Here is a 14,737-nt window from a genome sequence, read left to right as displayed (position 1 = left end):
CTAAGTAGTGAGGGGCTATGATTCCAAGGGGAGCTGAGGCTCAAAACACCAGGAGCAAGGGGGACAGGGCTAAGGGGTCTGAGGCCACAATTGGGGTTACTCACCACTCATCCCTTTGGGCTCAACTCGTCTGTCCTAGAGCACCCATGGGGTCTGCAATAGGTTCCAGCCAGGACTCAATAAATGGGGTGCAGAGTAGAGAGGAGCAACTGTGCCCCTGGATCCCCTCCTCCTAGGTGCCCAGGGACCCCTGCCCCCTTGCCACAGCAGGAATAAATTAAATTAAAAACTCAAGTCTTTGTGATCCAACCATGAAAAATACAATTAAAAAAAGAAATCACTGAGAGATTCTCAAGTTCTTATGTGCCCCCAGAGGAGATGGCTTGGCCAGGGCAGCATAAATACCCCAGCTCCTTGGGCATGGGATGGGGGCCCTTGGCTGACCCCCCTTCCTGGGGCCCAGGACTAGAGCAGGTGGGTGGCCCCCTGCCTGGTAGAACAGCACCAGTCGAAGGAGAAGCAGCGTCTCTATTTGGTCTCAGCAGTGGGGGCCACAGCCAGGTCCAGAAGGCTGAGGTTGGGCAGTCCAGTGGGGCCATCCAGGTGAAGCTGGCATCCTGCAGGACCAATCCAGTGGGGGCTGTCCAGGTGGGGCTGGCATCCCACAGGACCAAAACTAGGAGCCCAGGAGGGTCCATAGCATAGGTACGGTGCCGAGGAAAAGGCAGCAGCTACCCAGGCTGCTGCATGAGTTATTGCTGGTGAAGATGGGCTCAGGGGCTTCATACAGGGTCTCATCTGGAGGACACACAGAGAGGAGAGTTGGCAGGCCACCCAGACCCCACTCCCAAGCTCCCCAGGTGCCACCTGGCCTCATTGTGCACATCTGTACAGTGGGCTCCTCATTCTACCAGGAGGCCCCTTGGACCCTCCTGGTAACAAGTCTGGGCAAAGTTTGGCTGCTGAATTCAACCTTTACTCTTAAAATGTTGGCAGATGGGAAACTGAGGCTCAAGGGCAGGGCTTGCCCCAGCCATTGCTGAGGGTAGAATACTCTCACCGCTGCTCTGTGACTACCCTACCTCCCACTCTTCTGACAGCTCACTGGTTCTGTAGGTTTAGAAAACTGCCCCCTGAGCACTTACTAGTTGGCCGCACATAAACCTTCAGTCGCAGGCAGGGCCTGTCCACAGCATTGGGAGGAGTGGCAGCTGGAAGGGAGAGGATGAAGGTTAGAGGCACAGGGGCTCTTGATGCCCAAGACCTCCTGGGGATGGACCTTCTTTTCCCATTTTGGTAATTCAACCCTGACCCCAGGTGAGAATTCAACCATGAACCTCCTAATCATACGTCAAAGCCCAAAGTCCCATACATAATACTCCCTGTTTCCCAGCAGTTCTCCTGCACACTCCTCTGTCCCTCCTTCTTTTCAGGCCTAACCCCAGAGCCCAAGCATGTCTGAATCTTTGTCCTGCTCTGTCCAGCCCCAGGGAAGCACAGGGTGAGGGTGCTTTTTGTTCTCTTTCTATTTTTTTTTTTTTGAGACAGTCTCCCTTTGTTACCCTCAGTAGAGTGCTGTAGTGTCATAGGTCACAGCAATCTCCAACTCTTAGGCTCAAGAGATTCTCTTGCCTCAGCCTCCCAAGTAGCTGGGACTATAGGTGCCCACCACAACATGCGGCTGTTTTTAGAGACGGGGTTTTGCTCTTGCTCAGGCTGGTCTCGACCATGTGAGCTCAGGGCAATCCACTGGCCTTGGCCTCCCTGAGTGCTAGGATTACAGGTGTGAGCCACCACACCCAGCCGGTTGATAGTGTTTAATCAATCAACCAAAGATTGGAGTAGCCAAATGATTGACCCAGGCTCAAATCCCTGCTCTCTGGGTGCCTATGGACAAGTCACTTCCTCTCAGTGCCTAATGTGGCACACAGTAGGTGCTCTGGAAAAGATTATTTCCATCTAGGAGACAGGGATAGCCAATTACGGATGGGAAGAATGAAGAGTTCCTACTCTACCCTCCAAGACTATGGAGGTCACACAGAGGCAGAAACCACATTTGGTTCTCAAGCCTAAAATTCTACCATCATTCTCCCTGCTCCTTAGCCCACAGGAGAAGTGCCCCAGTAAGGGATGGGAGGGCTCCACAGAATCAGGGGTGAGTAAGGAGGAAAGGAGGAAAGAGGCCTGGAGCTCAACTGGAGCCAGTGGGGAGAACACACATGTCGACAAGAGTAAAAAGGTGTGAGTACACATATACACATACATAGAGGGAAGAGGTCAGGTCACCTCTGCTGGCTCCCTAAAACTCCCTAAGGCCAGAAGATAAAGATAAAAAGCATGTAATAAAAATAACATTCGTCACAGAGATAGGATGAATAATTACAATAATTATCTTTATGAAATTCCTCTCTTGGAAAGAAAAATGTAATTTTTCTTATATTATGGGGACTTAATTTAAACACCTTATTCCTCCTCCCCCACCCAATTCTTCCATGAATTAAAAAGGGAAAAATCCGGCTTGGCACCTGTGGTTCAAGAGGCTAAGGCACCAGCCACATACACTTGAGCTGGCAGGTTCGAATCCAGCCCAGGCCCACCAAACAACAATGATGGCTGCAACCAAAAAACAGCCGAGTGTTTTGGCGGGCACCTGTAGTCCTAGCTACTTGGGAGGCGGAGGCAGGAGACTCACTTGAGCCCAGGAGTTGGAGGTTGCTGTGAGCTGTGATGCAACAGCACTCTGCCCAGGGTGACAGCTTGAGACTCTGTCTCAAAACAAAAAAAAAAGGGAAAAATCGGCTCGGCACCTGTGGCTCAAGCGGCTAAGGCACCAGCCACATACACCTAAGGTGGAGGGTTCGAATCCCCAGCCCCAGCCCGCCAAACAACAATGATGGCTGCAACCAAAAAATGGCCGGGCGTTGTGGCGGGTGCCTGTGGTCCCAGCTACTTGGGAGGCAGAGGCAGGAGACTCGCTTGAGCCAGGAGTTGGAGGTTGCTGTGAGCTGTGATGCCATGGCACTCTACCCAGGGGGATAGCTTGAGGCTCCATCTAAAAAAAAAAAAAAAAGGTAAAAATCCAGGGCAGTGCCTGTGGCTCAGTGAGTAGGGTGCTGGCCCCATATACTGAGGGTGGTGGGTTCGAACCCAGCCCCGGCCAAACTGCAACAAAAAATAGCTGGGCATTGTGGCAGGCAACTGTACTCCAGCTACTTGGGAGGCTGAGGCAAGAGAATCGCCTAAGCCCAAGAGCTGAAGGTTGCTGTGAGCTGTGATGCCACTGCACTCTACAGAGGGTGACAAACTGAGATTCTGTCTCAAAAAAAAAAAAAAAAAAAAAGAAAGAAAAAGAAAGGAGAAAGTCCAAAAAGAGCAGAGAAAGGAAGAAATGGGGCCTCTGTAAAGTTTGACACCACAGGAGCTGGGTGTGGAGGCACCTGGGCCCCTCACGCAGCCCTTGGGACCAGACCCCAGCTCCCTCCACCCAGCTCCCTATCACCCTCAGATGCTGAGAAACAGGGATCTCACACACCATGGGACCCCTCAGTCTCAGCATATGGCCAAGACATTGAGGGCAGTGCCATTACTCCCATCTCATGGTTGGCAGTGCTTGGACCTCCCCAATCCTGGCCAAGGTCACAAAGAGCAAAGGCTGCCAAGGTCATAACCAAGAAGTGTTTTGAACCCCTGCCAGATTCTGCTGTTGGGGAAGGACAAGGCAAGCTTAGGACCCCCACTGGGCAGCAGGAAGGGGCAGCCTTCCCCAGCCCAGCCCAGCCTGCTACCATTAAGCCGCTGCTACCAATCCGCAACTGGAGACCCCCTCGTTATAGGGCAGCCCCAGGTGATGGGAGAAATCCAGGGAAATCCCTTCCCAGTCGGCTTGTGGCCAGTGCAGAACAAAGGATCTGCCCTCACACTGTGGTTCTACTACACTCCCCTCCCCCTCTGGGCTCCAGATGCCTCAGTTTCTCTCCTCAGTGCACTGGCAGATGGGGAGGGCCTGGTCTCAGTGTGGGAAGGTTTAAGGCAGGTCTATCGCTTTTCCCAACTTAGATACCAAGTGGTCTGAACTGGAGGCTGAGATCACAAACGTGTGTGAGTGGCCTCAGTCTCTCCTGGAGCCTCAGCTTTCCCATCTGCAAAACGGGATAATGGCAATCCGCCTTGCTAGGAGAGTCGTCATAGCCCTTGACACCCGAGAGGAGACCGTAGCTGACCAGCTCTGGACGAAGAACCTCACCTCCCAGGCCACCCAATCCCACCCCTCTCCCTGACCACGCTCCCCGACCTGGTCCCGCCCAGACCTACCCTCACACTCGCCATAGTCCCACCGCTCATCCAGGCATTCTCACTCCGCCCACTTCAAATGTAGTACCAGTTAGTCCCCTCCGCCCCCTCACAGATGTAGTACTTGTGGCCCCGCCTCCTCACGGATATTGCGCGCGTGGCCTCGTCCACTGCCAGATGTGGTGATGTTCTTTGTGGCCCGGGCCCCGGCCGCACAGCCACGCCCACTTTCTGAGGTAGTGGTACTTGTGGCTGCGTCCGGCTCCATCTGCTCGCATATGGCAGTACTTCTTATGGGCCCGCCCTCAACCCGCCGCAAGCCCCACCTTCGCCCCGCCCACTCACAGATGTAGTAGTATTCGTGGCCGGGGCGGAACTCGAAGCCCAGAGAGAAGGGCGTGAAGAGTTGAAACTTCTCGGAGAACTTGAGCGGGCCCCCGGGCGCCGCAGGCCGGTTGCACTCCCAGCGCTTGAAGCCACGCTGGCGATGGTCGCAGGAGGCGTGGCCCTCGCCGTTGACCATATACAGCACGTAGTGCTCCATGCGCTCCGCCGGCGGCAGCGGCGCCCCGTAGTGCGGGCAGTAGATGTCCAGGTAGTCGTTGATGCTCACCTCCACTGTGTAGCCACCGCCGTCGTCGCCCCCGCCCGTGTGGAACCTGCGAGGGGAAGGGCGGCAGGCGGTCAGCGGGTGGGGGATGGGCGGGCAGGCTGGCCAGCATGGGGGCAGACACGGGTTACTGGTCAGAAGGCAGGGGTGCACGCCCTGCTCACAGGAGGACCACAGGGTGGAAGCCTGGCATTGCTCCTTCTCCTGTGACTCTGTCTCAGGTAGCACCGCAGCAGGGCTGACATGAGGCTGGTGCCTGGGCCAGGTAGCATCTGGACCCCTCCGTGCAAAGAGCCTGGGGAGTGAGGGTGGGACTGGACTTCCAGATCTTTGCACAAGCTGTTAGCTCCACCAGAATTCCCTCTCCAGGAACTTGCTGGTTAAGGTCCCCATTCTCCAGGCAGTCCCCCTGCCCACCAGATACATCCTCTCTGCTTTCTGCACTTCTCCACCTACCAAAAAGGACCAGGGCACCATGGGGGTCAAAGGAGGTCAGGTGTTCCTGCTCCTTCTAGGGTAAGCTCTGCCCCCACCCTGGCTTCAGTTTCCTTGAAGGGAATGGGGTTCATAGTGAATAACACCTCAGCCCAACTCCCTCAGCCCCCAGGGCTGCACCCATGCCCAGCACAAAGGTGCCCTGGGTTCCCCTGACACCAGTGTGCACCTTTTTTTTTTTTGAGACAGAACCTCAAACTGTCGCCCTGGGTAGAATGCCGTGGCAGCACGGCTCACAGCAACCTCCAACTCCTGGGCTCAAGCGAGTCTCCTGCCTCCACCTCCCAAGTAGCTGGGACTACAGATGCCCACCACAACGCCTGGCTATTTTTTGGTTGCAACCATCATTGTTGTTTGGCGAGCCCGGGCTGGATTTGAACCCGCCACCTTAGGTGTATGTGGCTGGTGCCTTAGCCACTTGAGCCACAGGTGCCAAGCCACCATTGAGCATCTTGAAGCCTGAAACCTCCTATGCCCGGGGAATCCAGCCCCCAAACTTTCTGCCACCTCACCAGAATCCCCGACTCCTGACATTTCAGTGCCCCCAAACACAGCTAATAGGCCTCTTCCTCTGGGGACTCCCCTTGACCTAGTCCCCTTTGCGTGGATGGAGGCCAGTTGAAGGGGGACCTGCAGCTCCCCTTCCCACACTGCCTCAGGCGACAGTCGACAGTCACAGGAGCCCTTAGATCTCCTGAATGTGGTCCCCAGGGTCTCTGTCATGCCTGAAGGGGGGGCACTGAGAGGGGCTTATTAGCACATAAAAGGCCTGAACAGGGAGGGATAGGAAGGGCTCCCCACACTACTCTTGCCTCCTGCCTCCCTGCATGGGCTAGAGAAACTGAGGCCCAGTCAGGCCAGTGCTCTGTGCCCAGAACACCAGCCTCCTCCCAGCCTACAGAAGGGAGCCTGCCCCAGCCTCCATGCCAGGTGCACTAACTGGTACAGCAGGGGCATGAGGGGCATCCAGATTATCAGATGGCATCGCCCTGGCCACCTATGGCCTGAGATGCCATACTTGGCAGGGTTGAAGTTTCCTAGGTCCCTAGGATGAAATGAGGCAGGCAAAGACCCTGCCCTATTATGACTCAGTTTCCCCATCAGTCACCAAGGATCCAGCCTGAAGATTTCCAGAGCAAAGAATTTCAGGGCTGGAAGCTGGAGGGAGTGGTGACCCCCAGCCTTTTCCCCACGCTGTCAGATTCATCTCAGGGAGGAGAGCTCACTCCACACCTTTTATCACCCACTGTGGGCCTGGCACAGAGACAGGAAAGACAACATGCTACACAGGAAATCTGTCCAGTGAGACACTCAGAGGTATGGTCTGTCTGAGCCTGGAGAACTTTCTAATTTTGGGCTCAGGTGTGGACTCAAGGTTCATCCTTTTCTCAGAGCCTCATTTTCTTCTCTGTGGGGTCGTTCCCATGGCTATTGAGAAAGCTGCACAGACACAAAGACAGGCTGGGACCCCAGTCAGGCCCTTCCCTCAGGCTGCCCCACTGGCTGGCGAAGCAGAGATGTCTCATTGACCCACTGGCCCTCTGGGCAGGATCGATGCAGAACCTGCTCCAGGCTTTTCGAAAAGTCATTTTCACTCCTTCCTGGCCCAAGTGAAAGCACCATTGATCAGTCAGTCAATGGCAGCAAAGGCTCAGTTCCAGCCCAGGGACCTACCAGCACCCAAAATGCCTTATTGAGGAGGCCTTGGATGGGGGAAACCATGGGTGAGGAGCACATTCCTCAACCAAGCCTTCAGATTCCCCTCCCATTCCTGTGTCAATGCCTAGGAATCAACATTCAGCCTCAAAGAGAACTTGGCTCTCTGCAAGACCCTTGAGACAGAAATGGGCTCCAAAAGTAAAGCAATGTCAGCCCTTTCCTTTCTCTTTGTGCCTGCCTTCCTGACCCCTGAATCTGATACCACAGCTGTTCTCTCCTTCCATTTTAGAGATCTAGGCAGCCATGTTTCCAGCTGAGAGGCTGGACGCTCAGGCCTCTACAGACTGCACCGAGGGCCTAACTGGCTCCCAAAATCCATGGCTCACTTTTCTGCATGTACATCAGACTCTGACCCACTGGCTCAACGGATCAAAACCCTTCAGGTGGTGCCTGTAGCTCAGTGGGTAGGGCACCAGCCACATAAACTTGGGTTGGCGGGTTCGAATACAGCCCAGGTCAGCTAAATAACAATGACAACTGCAACAACAACAACAAAATAGCCAGGTGCTGTGGTGGGCGCCTGTAGTCCCAGCTACTTGGGAGGCTGAGCTAAGAGAATAGCTTAAAACCCAAGAGTTTGAGGTTGCTGTGAGCTGTGACACCACAGCACTCTACCAAGGGCAACAAGTGAGACTCTGCCTCAAAAAAAAAAAAAAAAAAAAAAGCCCTCCAGTCGCTCCTTAGGAGTCAGAATAAAATCTACACTCTGCTTAGGCCTACTGTGGCTCAGCTCCCCACCCACATCATCCTAGTCTCCCTAAGGCTCACTCCCTGCCCTGTTCCCATCCAGGGCCTTAGCACCTGCTGTTCCAGCCACCGGAAATGCTGGTCCTCCATTTCCTTCTATATCTCAACTCGATATTATCCCTTCACATGGTTTGCTATCTGCCTCCCCTGGACCCTGTGTTTGGCTTCCTTCTTCACCTCTTCCCCTCTAGCTAGCATAGGCCCTGTATATAGTGGTGCTCAGTGTGTTTGTTGCTTGAACCAGTGAATTTAAAAGGCCAAGACTCAAGGACTTTGAGATGCTAGAGTTGTAGGGAGCAAAAAGCAGCTCCTAGAGGTGGGGGGTACATGATAGGGGTGAGGACCCCAGGCAGACAGGTCCCAGGGGTACTCCCTCCAGCTCTGCCTGCCTGAGTGGGCCATTTTCCCCCTTCCCATTTCTAAAATAGCATCAGCCTTGCTGCGTTGGCATTCCTGATTCCAAGCTGGCAGGCAAACCAGGGGCGGGTGCCTTGCCCCTGTTAACGGTGGTGGCGCCTGCCTGGGGGAGGGGACCCAACCCCAAAACCCAGCCTAGTGAGAGCAAGACAAACCCTCCCTGTCCTCCATTAGTGTGAAGCTGGAATATGCGAATGTTCCTCTGTGGGAGCAGCAGATAGGGATAGAAATTCTCACTAAGGGGTTAATGACTGATTTGGAATCTCTTTCCAGACATGGTGCTTCCTCCCTATTTCATCCCTCCGGGTTCTCTCTGCCCAGCCCGCACCTTCCCCCAGCTTGCTCATTGGCAGGTGCCTTGTCCACATCTCCAAGCAGTCCTCCTGAGCCCAGACAGGCCCTCCCCTTTCCACCCAGCTTGGGCCACCCAACCTTGCCTGCCAGTCGCCCCCTCCCGGCAACCACCCAGCCTGCAGCTAATTAGCTCCAACTCAGGGATTGTCAACTCATTAGATGCTAATAGCAAAGCAACTAATTAGGTGCCCAACCCAAAACTGGCGGGGAGGTGGGCTAGGCTGCCTTCCCAGACTGGAAACTGAGACTGCCTTCCCAAACTGGAAACTGAGGCACCAGTGGGGTTAGGAGGGCATCTTCCCACTCTGCACCAGGTGCCTCTCAGGGCTCGGGTCTGCACCCATCCCCATCTCTCTAACGGGGTTGAGAAACTCCTGGTGAAGGGGGCCAGGTTGGCCCAGTGAGCGGACAGACAGGGTTCCAAGGCCCAGAAAGGGACAGCCTGCCCAGCCCTCCTGTCACCCTCAGTGGGGCCTCCTGTGGCCAGAATACCCCCCACATCTTTTTGAGGGGCTGAAGAGATGTCATCCCCATCTGAGGGCTGGCTGGCCTTCTTCTTGCCTGGGGGGCTGGGCAGGACCTTCAGGTAAGTGAAGTTCCCTAAAGGTTGCAAGTCAGCCCCAAAGAGGATGACTGTGGGTATAGGAGGGCAAACAGAAGCTGGGGGATCCAGAGCTGAAGCAAGAGAGAGAAAACAGAACCAAGTGGGACAGCCAGGACATACAGGATCAGCTGCATCCAGGCCTCAGCTTCAGTGGATGTGAGCAGCCCAGTGCAGTCTAGAGGGTACCGAGTCCTTCATCGCCTTCTCCCTCCCCCTCCCTGTAGCACACACCCAAGTTCTCCCTGACACTTGGAGGCTGGCCCCAGGATGGGAGGCTGGGCCTGGGTGGGAACACCCCAGATTGTACCTGACTTCCTGGAGGCCTTGGAGATTGAGTCAGAGCCTTGGCAGCTTTGCCCATGGAATGGGGGTCCCTGACCCAGAGGGCAGGCAGACCCAGGGGTGCACAAGGCTGCAGGAGAGGGTGGATGAGGGGGCAGCTTGGCCCAAGCTGTGAGTGAGGGCCCTTGAAGCCCAGGTCCTGGGGTCACATGGGAGACTAAGGTGTGATGATCATGGGGTGAGTTGACACCCCCCAGCCAGGCCCCTACTGCAACCCAGAGGGAGCAGGCATGGAGACTAACTCTCCCAGAGCTGGCTGTGCCAAAGAGCTCAAACGTCTGGTTGAGATTAAAACAAAAATCCCACCAGCTTGTCTGCTTCTCTGCTGAGCCATGTGTCTGGGATGGTGGTGGCACTGCAAGGACAGGATGAGAGATGGCTCTGCCCCTGGCCCACACGGGGTGAGGGACAAAACCAGGCATTCCCTCAGGACTCAGAGACAAGAGAGACAAATCCTCCATGAGGGATGGCTCTGTGACTAGGCTGGGCTGAGACAGGTTCCCAAATAGGAGGGAAGAGGGTGTTGTCACAGAAAACACACAGCCCCAGAGCATAGGACCCTTATCCCCACTGGGCCTAGCTGAGGGGAGAAGAAATGGACCCAAGATGGAAAGCACCTGCCTCACAAAAGCACCACCTTGCACACCCCACCGATGCACCTGCCATCCAAGAACAGCCCTCCCCCTCCCCCATGACTCTGAGGGACCCCTGAAGAGTCCCCTGTAGCCCACCTCTAGGCCCCTAACCCCAGAAATGGTGGGAAGTCGAATCCCGATGTGTTTGCCACAGCCAGATGCGGGCCTCCTAGCAGCACGCCCCAGGAAGAGAGAGGGAAAGAAATGCAGAGACCCCCATGCATCAACTGGAACATCAATCTTTTTTATTTTTTTTTTTTGAGACAGAGTCTCAAGCTGTCCCCCTGGGCAGAGTGCTATGACATCACAGCTCACAGCAACCTCCAACTCCTGGGCTCAAGCGAGTCTCCTGCCTCCGCCTCCCAAGTAGCTGGAACCACAGGCGCCCACCACAACACGTGGCCATTTTTTGATTGCAGCTATCATTGTTGTTTGGTGGGCCCAGGCTGGATTCGAACCCACCACCTTAGGTGTATGTGGCTGGCGCCTTAGCCACTTGACCCACAGGTACTGAGCCTGGAACATCAATCTTGAACACTTGGGGGCCCAGCCCCAAACAAGGCAAACTGGCTGCTAAAGGCTCCTCTCTCTAGCACAAGAGCTACATTGGTTTCTGTCTCTGTGTGGGACCACTAAGCTCCTTGGGTCACACTTGCATCTTGCCTGTTTACACCATAAACAGCTGCCAACCCACTGGTCCCTGAGTGTGACCAAGTCACTCCAATTCACAGAGCTGCCATGGGTGAATTGCTCCAAGTGGCAGAGCTACCCACCAAATGTCATGCCTAGGCCTTCCAGACCCTCAAGTACAAGCCCAGTCATCCCACATCTTCCTGGACCCCAGCCTAAGGCCCTGAATCCTCCATGCCCACAACCTCACTTCCTATGCCCCCCAAAGCTGGGAAGACAAGATTCCCTCAAACAAAACAAAAAACCCTCATGCAGCAAAACACAGCATAGCCCCCTTCAAAGCTGGTTTCTCCAGAGGCTGGATGAGGCCAGCAGAGGCACAGACACCCCGTCACCTCTGCCAGGTAGAGACTCCTCCCTCAGGCCCCTGCTCATGTCGCCATTTTCCTGTTTGGGAGCTGGAGAGGGGAGCTCGGCTGCTGCTCACACGGTAGTGCATTGGGTCCTCGGGGTACCCAGGGAGGGCAGCTGTAGTCCAGAGCTGCCCGTAGGGACAGGTACCAACCCCAGCAACCCCATCCAAATCAGCACCACAGAGTCTATAAGGGCTGCAGGTTTCCACTCAGAAGTGGGGACTCTTAGGGATAGCAAGCTCCCTGTGTGGTGCCTGCTCTGAGCCTCCAGGGCCTATCTGCACACAAGACTGCCCTGTCCCTGGTGAAGAAGAGCCAGCATGGAGTCATCAGTGTGTACAGTTCTAGGGCTCTGGCTGCTCCCCACAGGCCCTAAGGCTGCCGGAGCTGCGCCACTGGCAGGCACAGCTACAAGCATGCACCCCCTGCAAACATGCACACACATGTGCACTCCATGCATGTACGGAAACACACAAGCACCTCACACCACATCTGTTCCATGCACACACATGCTCATGTACGTGTAGGTGCATTGGCCACCAGAGCCAAGGCTACCAGACTCACAGTGGACTTACTGTAACATGGTGCCACACACAGATATATACCTCCCAGCTCCCTTCAAGATACCCCATGTCATATAAAACACACAGCCACATAGCCACATATACAGTCATAACCTGCGACCTGACCTGACTCCCTGGCACATCTGCACCCCCAAGTCCAAGAATGCACACAGGCAGCTGTGTAGATGCACAGGAAATGCCAGGCCAGGTGAGGGCAGCCAGACCAGGTCCAAACCAGCAACCCCCAGTCTAGTGCCCAGATATGGAAAGCTCAGGGGTGCCCAGTCCAAGTAGGGCAGGTCAAACATATCAGGACAGTCAGCCAATGTGGGTACTGGGGCTAGTGGAGCTATACCCTACGGCAGCCCAAGGAGTTGGATGCAGGGTTCCCTCGGTGATATCCACCAACTGCATGCGTGCAGGAAATGCACTTCACAGCAGAGAGAATGCAATGTACTTATTACCTTGGTGCGGGGTCCAGGTTGGCAGGGCAGGAAGGGTGACTAGGTTTGCTGTAGCCCATGGTCTCTGCCTATAGGTCCCCTACTCAGGCCCACAAGTTCCACCAGCATCCACACTGTTTTTCTCTTCTCACAAACCTTTTGTGTGCCCCTTGCTTAGACTCAGGGTCCCTGCATCTCCCACAAACCTCTTCCAGCTTCTCTGCCTGGATCCCATCCTGGGCTCTCCCCAGCCATCCCAGCCTCACACCTCAGACCTGGCTGCCAGCATTGTACCTCTCCCCAGGTCAATGTCCCCACCACTGGGTGCCCATGGACACAAAGGCCCAAAGCCACCCACTTTGCCAGCTAGACACCCTTTCACTCAGGCCTGGCTACCCCTGGACATCAAATCTCCTGAGAGCTGCCAAGACCCTCCTGCTGCAGAGCCCCCCGACATTGGCTATGAAGCCCCAATTCTGTATGGATCTAGGGCCTGGGTCCCATTGCAGGGTGTCAGGTACCATCACCAGAACCCCACACTCAACAGGCAAGAGACAGAGAGGAGGAGGTGAAGGCCCTGGTGCTGCCTAGTCTTCTCTGTGGACCAGCATGGCTATCCCCTCAGACAGTGGTCTGAGCCAAGCCCAGCTATTAAATCACACATGAAGCAACAGGAGGTGGCCAAGTGACCAGCCGGAGCCAGGCACTGTGGAGGCCACCTCCGTCTCCTGGGTGGGAGTCCTGCCCATAGCCCAGTGCCTCGTGGCAGGTGAGGGCAGCAGGGCAGCCCTACCAACCCCTTCTCTCCCTGTTCCCGCTCCTTGTGTGTTTGTCACTCCTTGTGTGTTTGTCGTTTGCTAGAACAAAGGACAGGCCACACTGGGACAGGAGATTCCGGAGCTGAAACCAAAAACTTGGGCCAGGGAAGTGCTGCCTCCTGGGCTCCCTGGGCAGCCAGTGACAGGGAAGAGCATTAATCAAACCCACATGTGACCAGCACAGCAGGCAGCATGGGGACAGGGTCTGCAGTGGCCCAGCCATCCTTTCAAGGCCCAGGGCCCCTACCCTTGGCCATCTGGGGCCCTAATCCCATAGCCAGGCAGTGACAAGGATTGGGTCTGTGCACTCTCTCTACCCCCACTACCCTCTGTGGTGGAACATGGGCTGCCCTTGTCCCAGAGCCTGCCTCAAAGATGTTCCTTTATGCAACTTTCCACCTGGGGATCAGGACAGCAACAGATAGCAGAGAATAGGGAGGGATGGTGGGATCCAGAGGGCAGCTCCGCTGGCACAGGAAGCGGCTGAAAAATGGAGAGAAAGTGACCAGTGATGACAGAGGAGCTAGGAGGTTGGTTCGGCCCCACAATGTGCAGCCTGGCTAGGCGACAAGACCCTGAATGCCAGGCTGACCCAGGACCCCCAAAACCCATTTCCCATGGGACTTCCAGCCTGCTCTAGCCTTAGAGACCCCAGAATGGCCCAGAGCATTCTACTGATGTCCAGGATATGGTCAGTCCCCAGTAAACTTTTCTTGTTCCAATACCAGGGGCTTCTGTACAACCCCACATTGTGCCTGGTGCCTGGCATAGACCTGGCCCAAAACATGAGAAGCTATGCAGCAGGCAAGTGGGGCACCTCGGTTGGGTGTGGCAGGCTCAGCACAAGGCCACCTGAGTCCCTGCCCCAAGGCTACCTCCTGGCCTTGACCTTGAGACAGCCCCTAATCTCCTTCGTGCCTCAGTTTCCCGGTCAGTGCCAGAAGGACAGAAGAGGACACTTCCCCAGTGTACCTTCTAAGACTGACCCCAACACCTCAGTCTTCCTACAAAGCAGGGCCCAGAGTAAACCCGGAGTGGAGGGAGACGCTGGGTCCAGAGGGAGGGACATTCCAACTTCCCCAAGTTCATCTGGGAACCCACCGGCAGGATGCACCCACAGATCCTCTGCCCAAAGGGCCACAGTCCCTCAAGTCAGCAGGCGGCTCAGTGCCAAAGTCCCTAGGGATCCCTACCAAACTGCACAATCTACTGGGGACCCGAAAGAGGCCCGTGGATCAGGGATCCCCAAGTCCAGGCATGGGACTCAGAACATGCACGGCTGCTGAGGGTGCCAGAGGGGATCCCCGAACTCCAGGCGATATGGGAGCTCTGGGAAATGCAGGACGCGAGACCCCAAATCTGCGGGACAGTGGGACGCTCTGGAGGGGATGCACGAACAGGGAGAGTCCCCCAAACTCCGGGGGGGCTGGAACTCCCTGGGGGGCTCCCGCGGGAACCGACACACCAGTCCTGGAGGCAGCGCGCGCGCAGGGAGCTCCCCGAACCCGGGGTGAGGGCTCAGCGTGGAGGGAGGCCGGGGGTCCCGCGGCGCCCCAGCCGCAACCGCGCTCACCTGGGGTTGCTGCGGTTCCAGTAGACGGCGTAGCGGTCCGAGTTGGCTCGGGCGGCGTCCTCCGCGCGCGCGAAGGGCGGCGGC

At 55.9% G+C, this 14,737-nt stretch overlaps 1 protein-coding gene across 1 annotated transcript; it reads right to left on the bottom strand.

The window, feature by feature from the left end:
- Positions 1–585: 585 nt before the first annotated feature.
- Positions 586–14,736, bottom strand: EFNA2 (ephrin A2; the record flags this gene model as incomplete). The annotated part of the gene is made up of 4 exons (XM_012804418.2): positions 586–798; positions 1,146–1,211; positions 4,636–4,949; positions 14,654–14,736. Coding segments are annotated over 4 exons (585 nt in total), but the record flags the coding sequence as incomplete, so codon positions are not given.
- Position 14,737: the final 1 nt, after the last annotated feature.

The sequence above is a fragment of the Otolemur garnettii genome, unplaced genomic scaffold, assembly GCF_000181295.1.
Source record: "Otolemur garnettii isolate 467f Iridium unplaced genomic scaffold, OtoGar3 scaffold00029, whole genome shotgun sequence".
NCBI classification, from domain to species: Eukaryota; Metazoa; Chordata; class Mammalia; order Primates; family Galagidae; genus Otolemur; species Otolemur garnettii.
The sequence above is the reverse complement of the archived record's forward strand: the minus strand, read 5'-3'. Positions and strand labels throughout refer to the sequence as shown.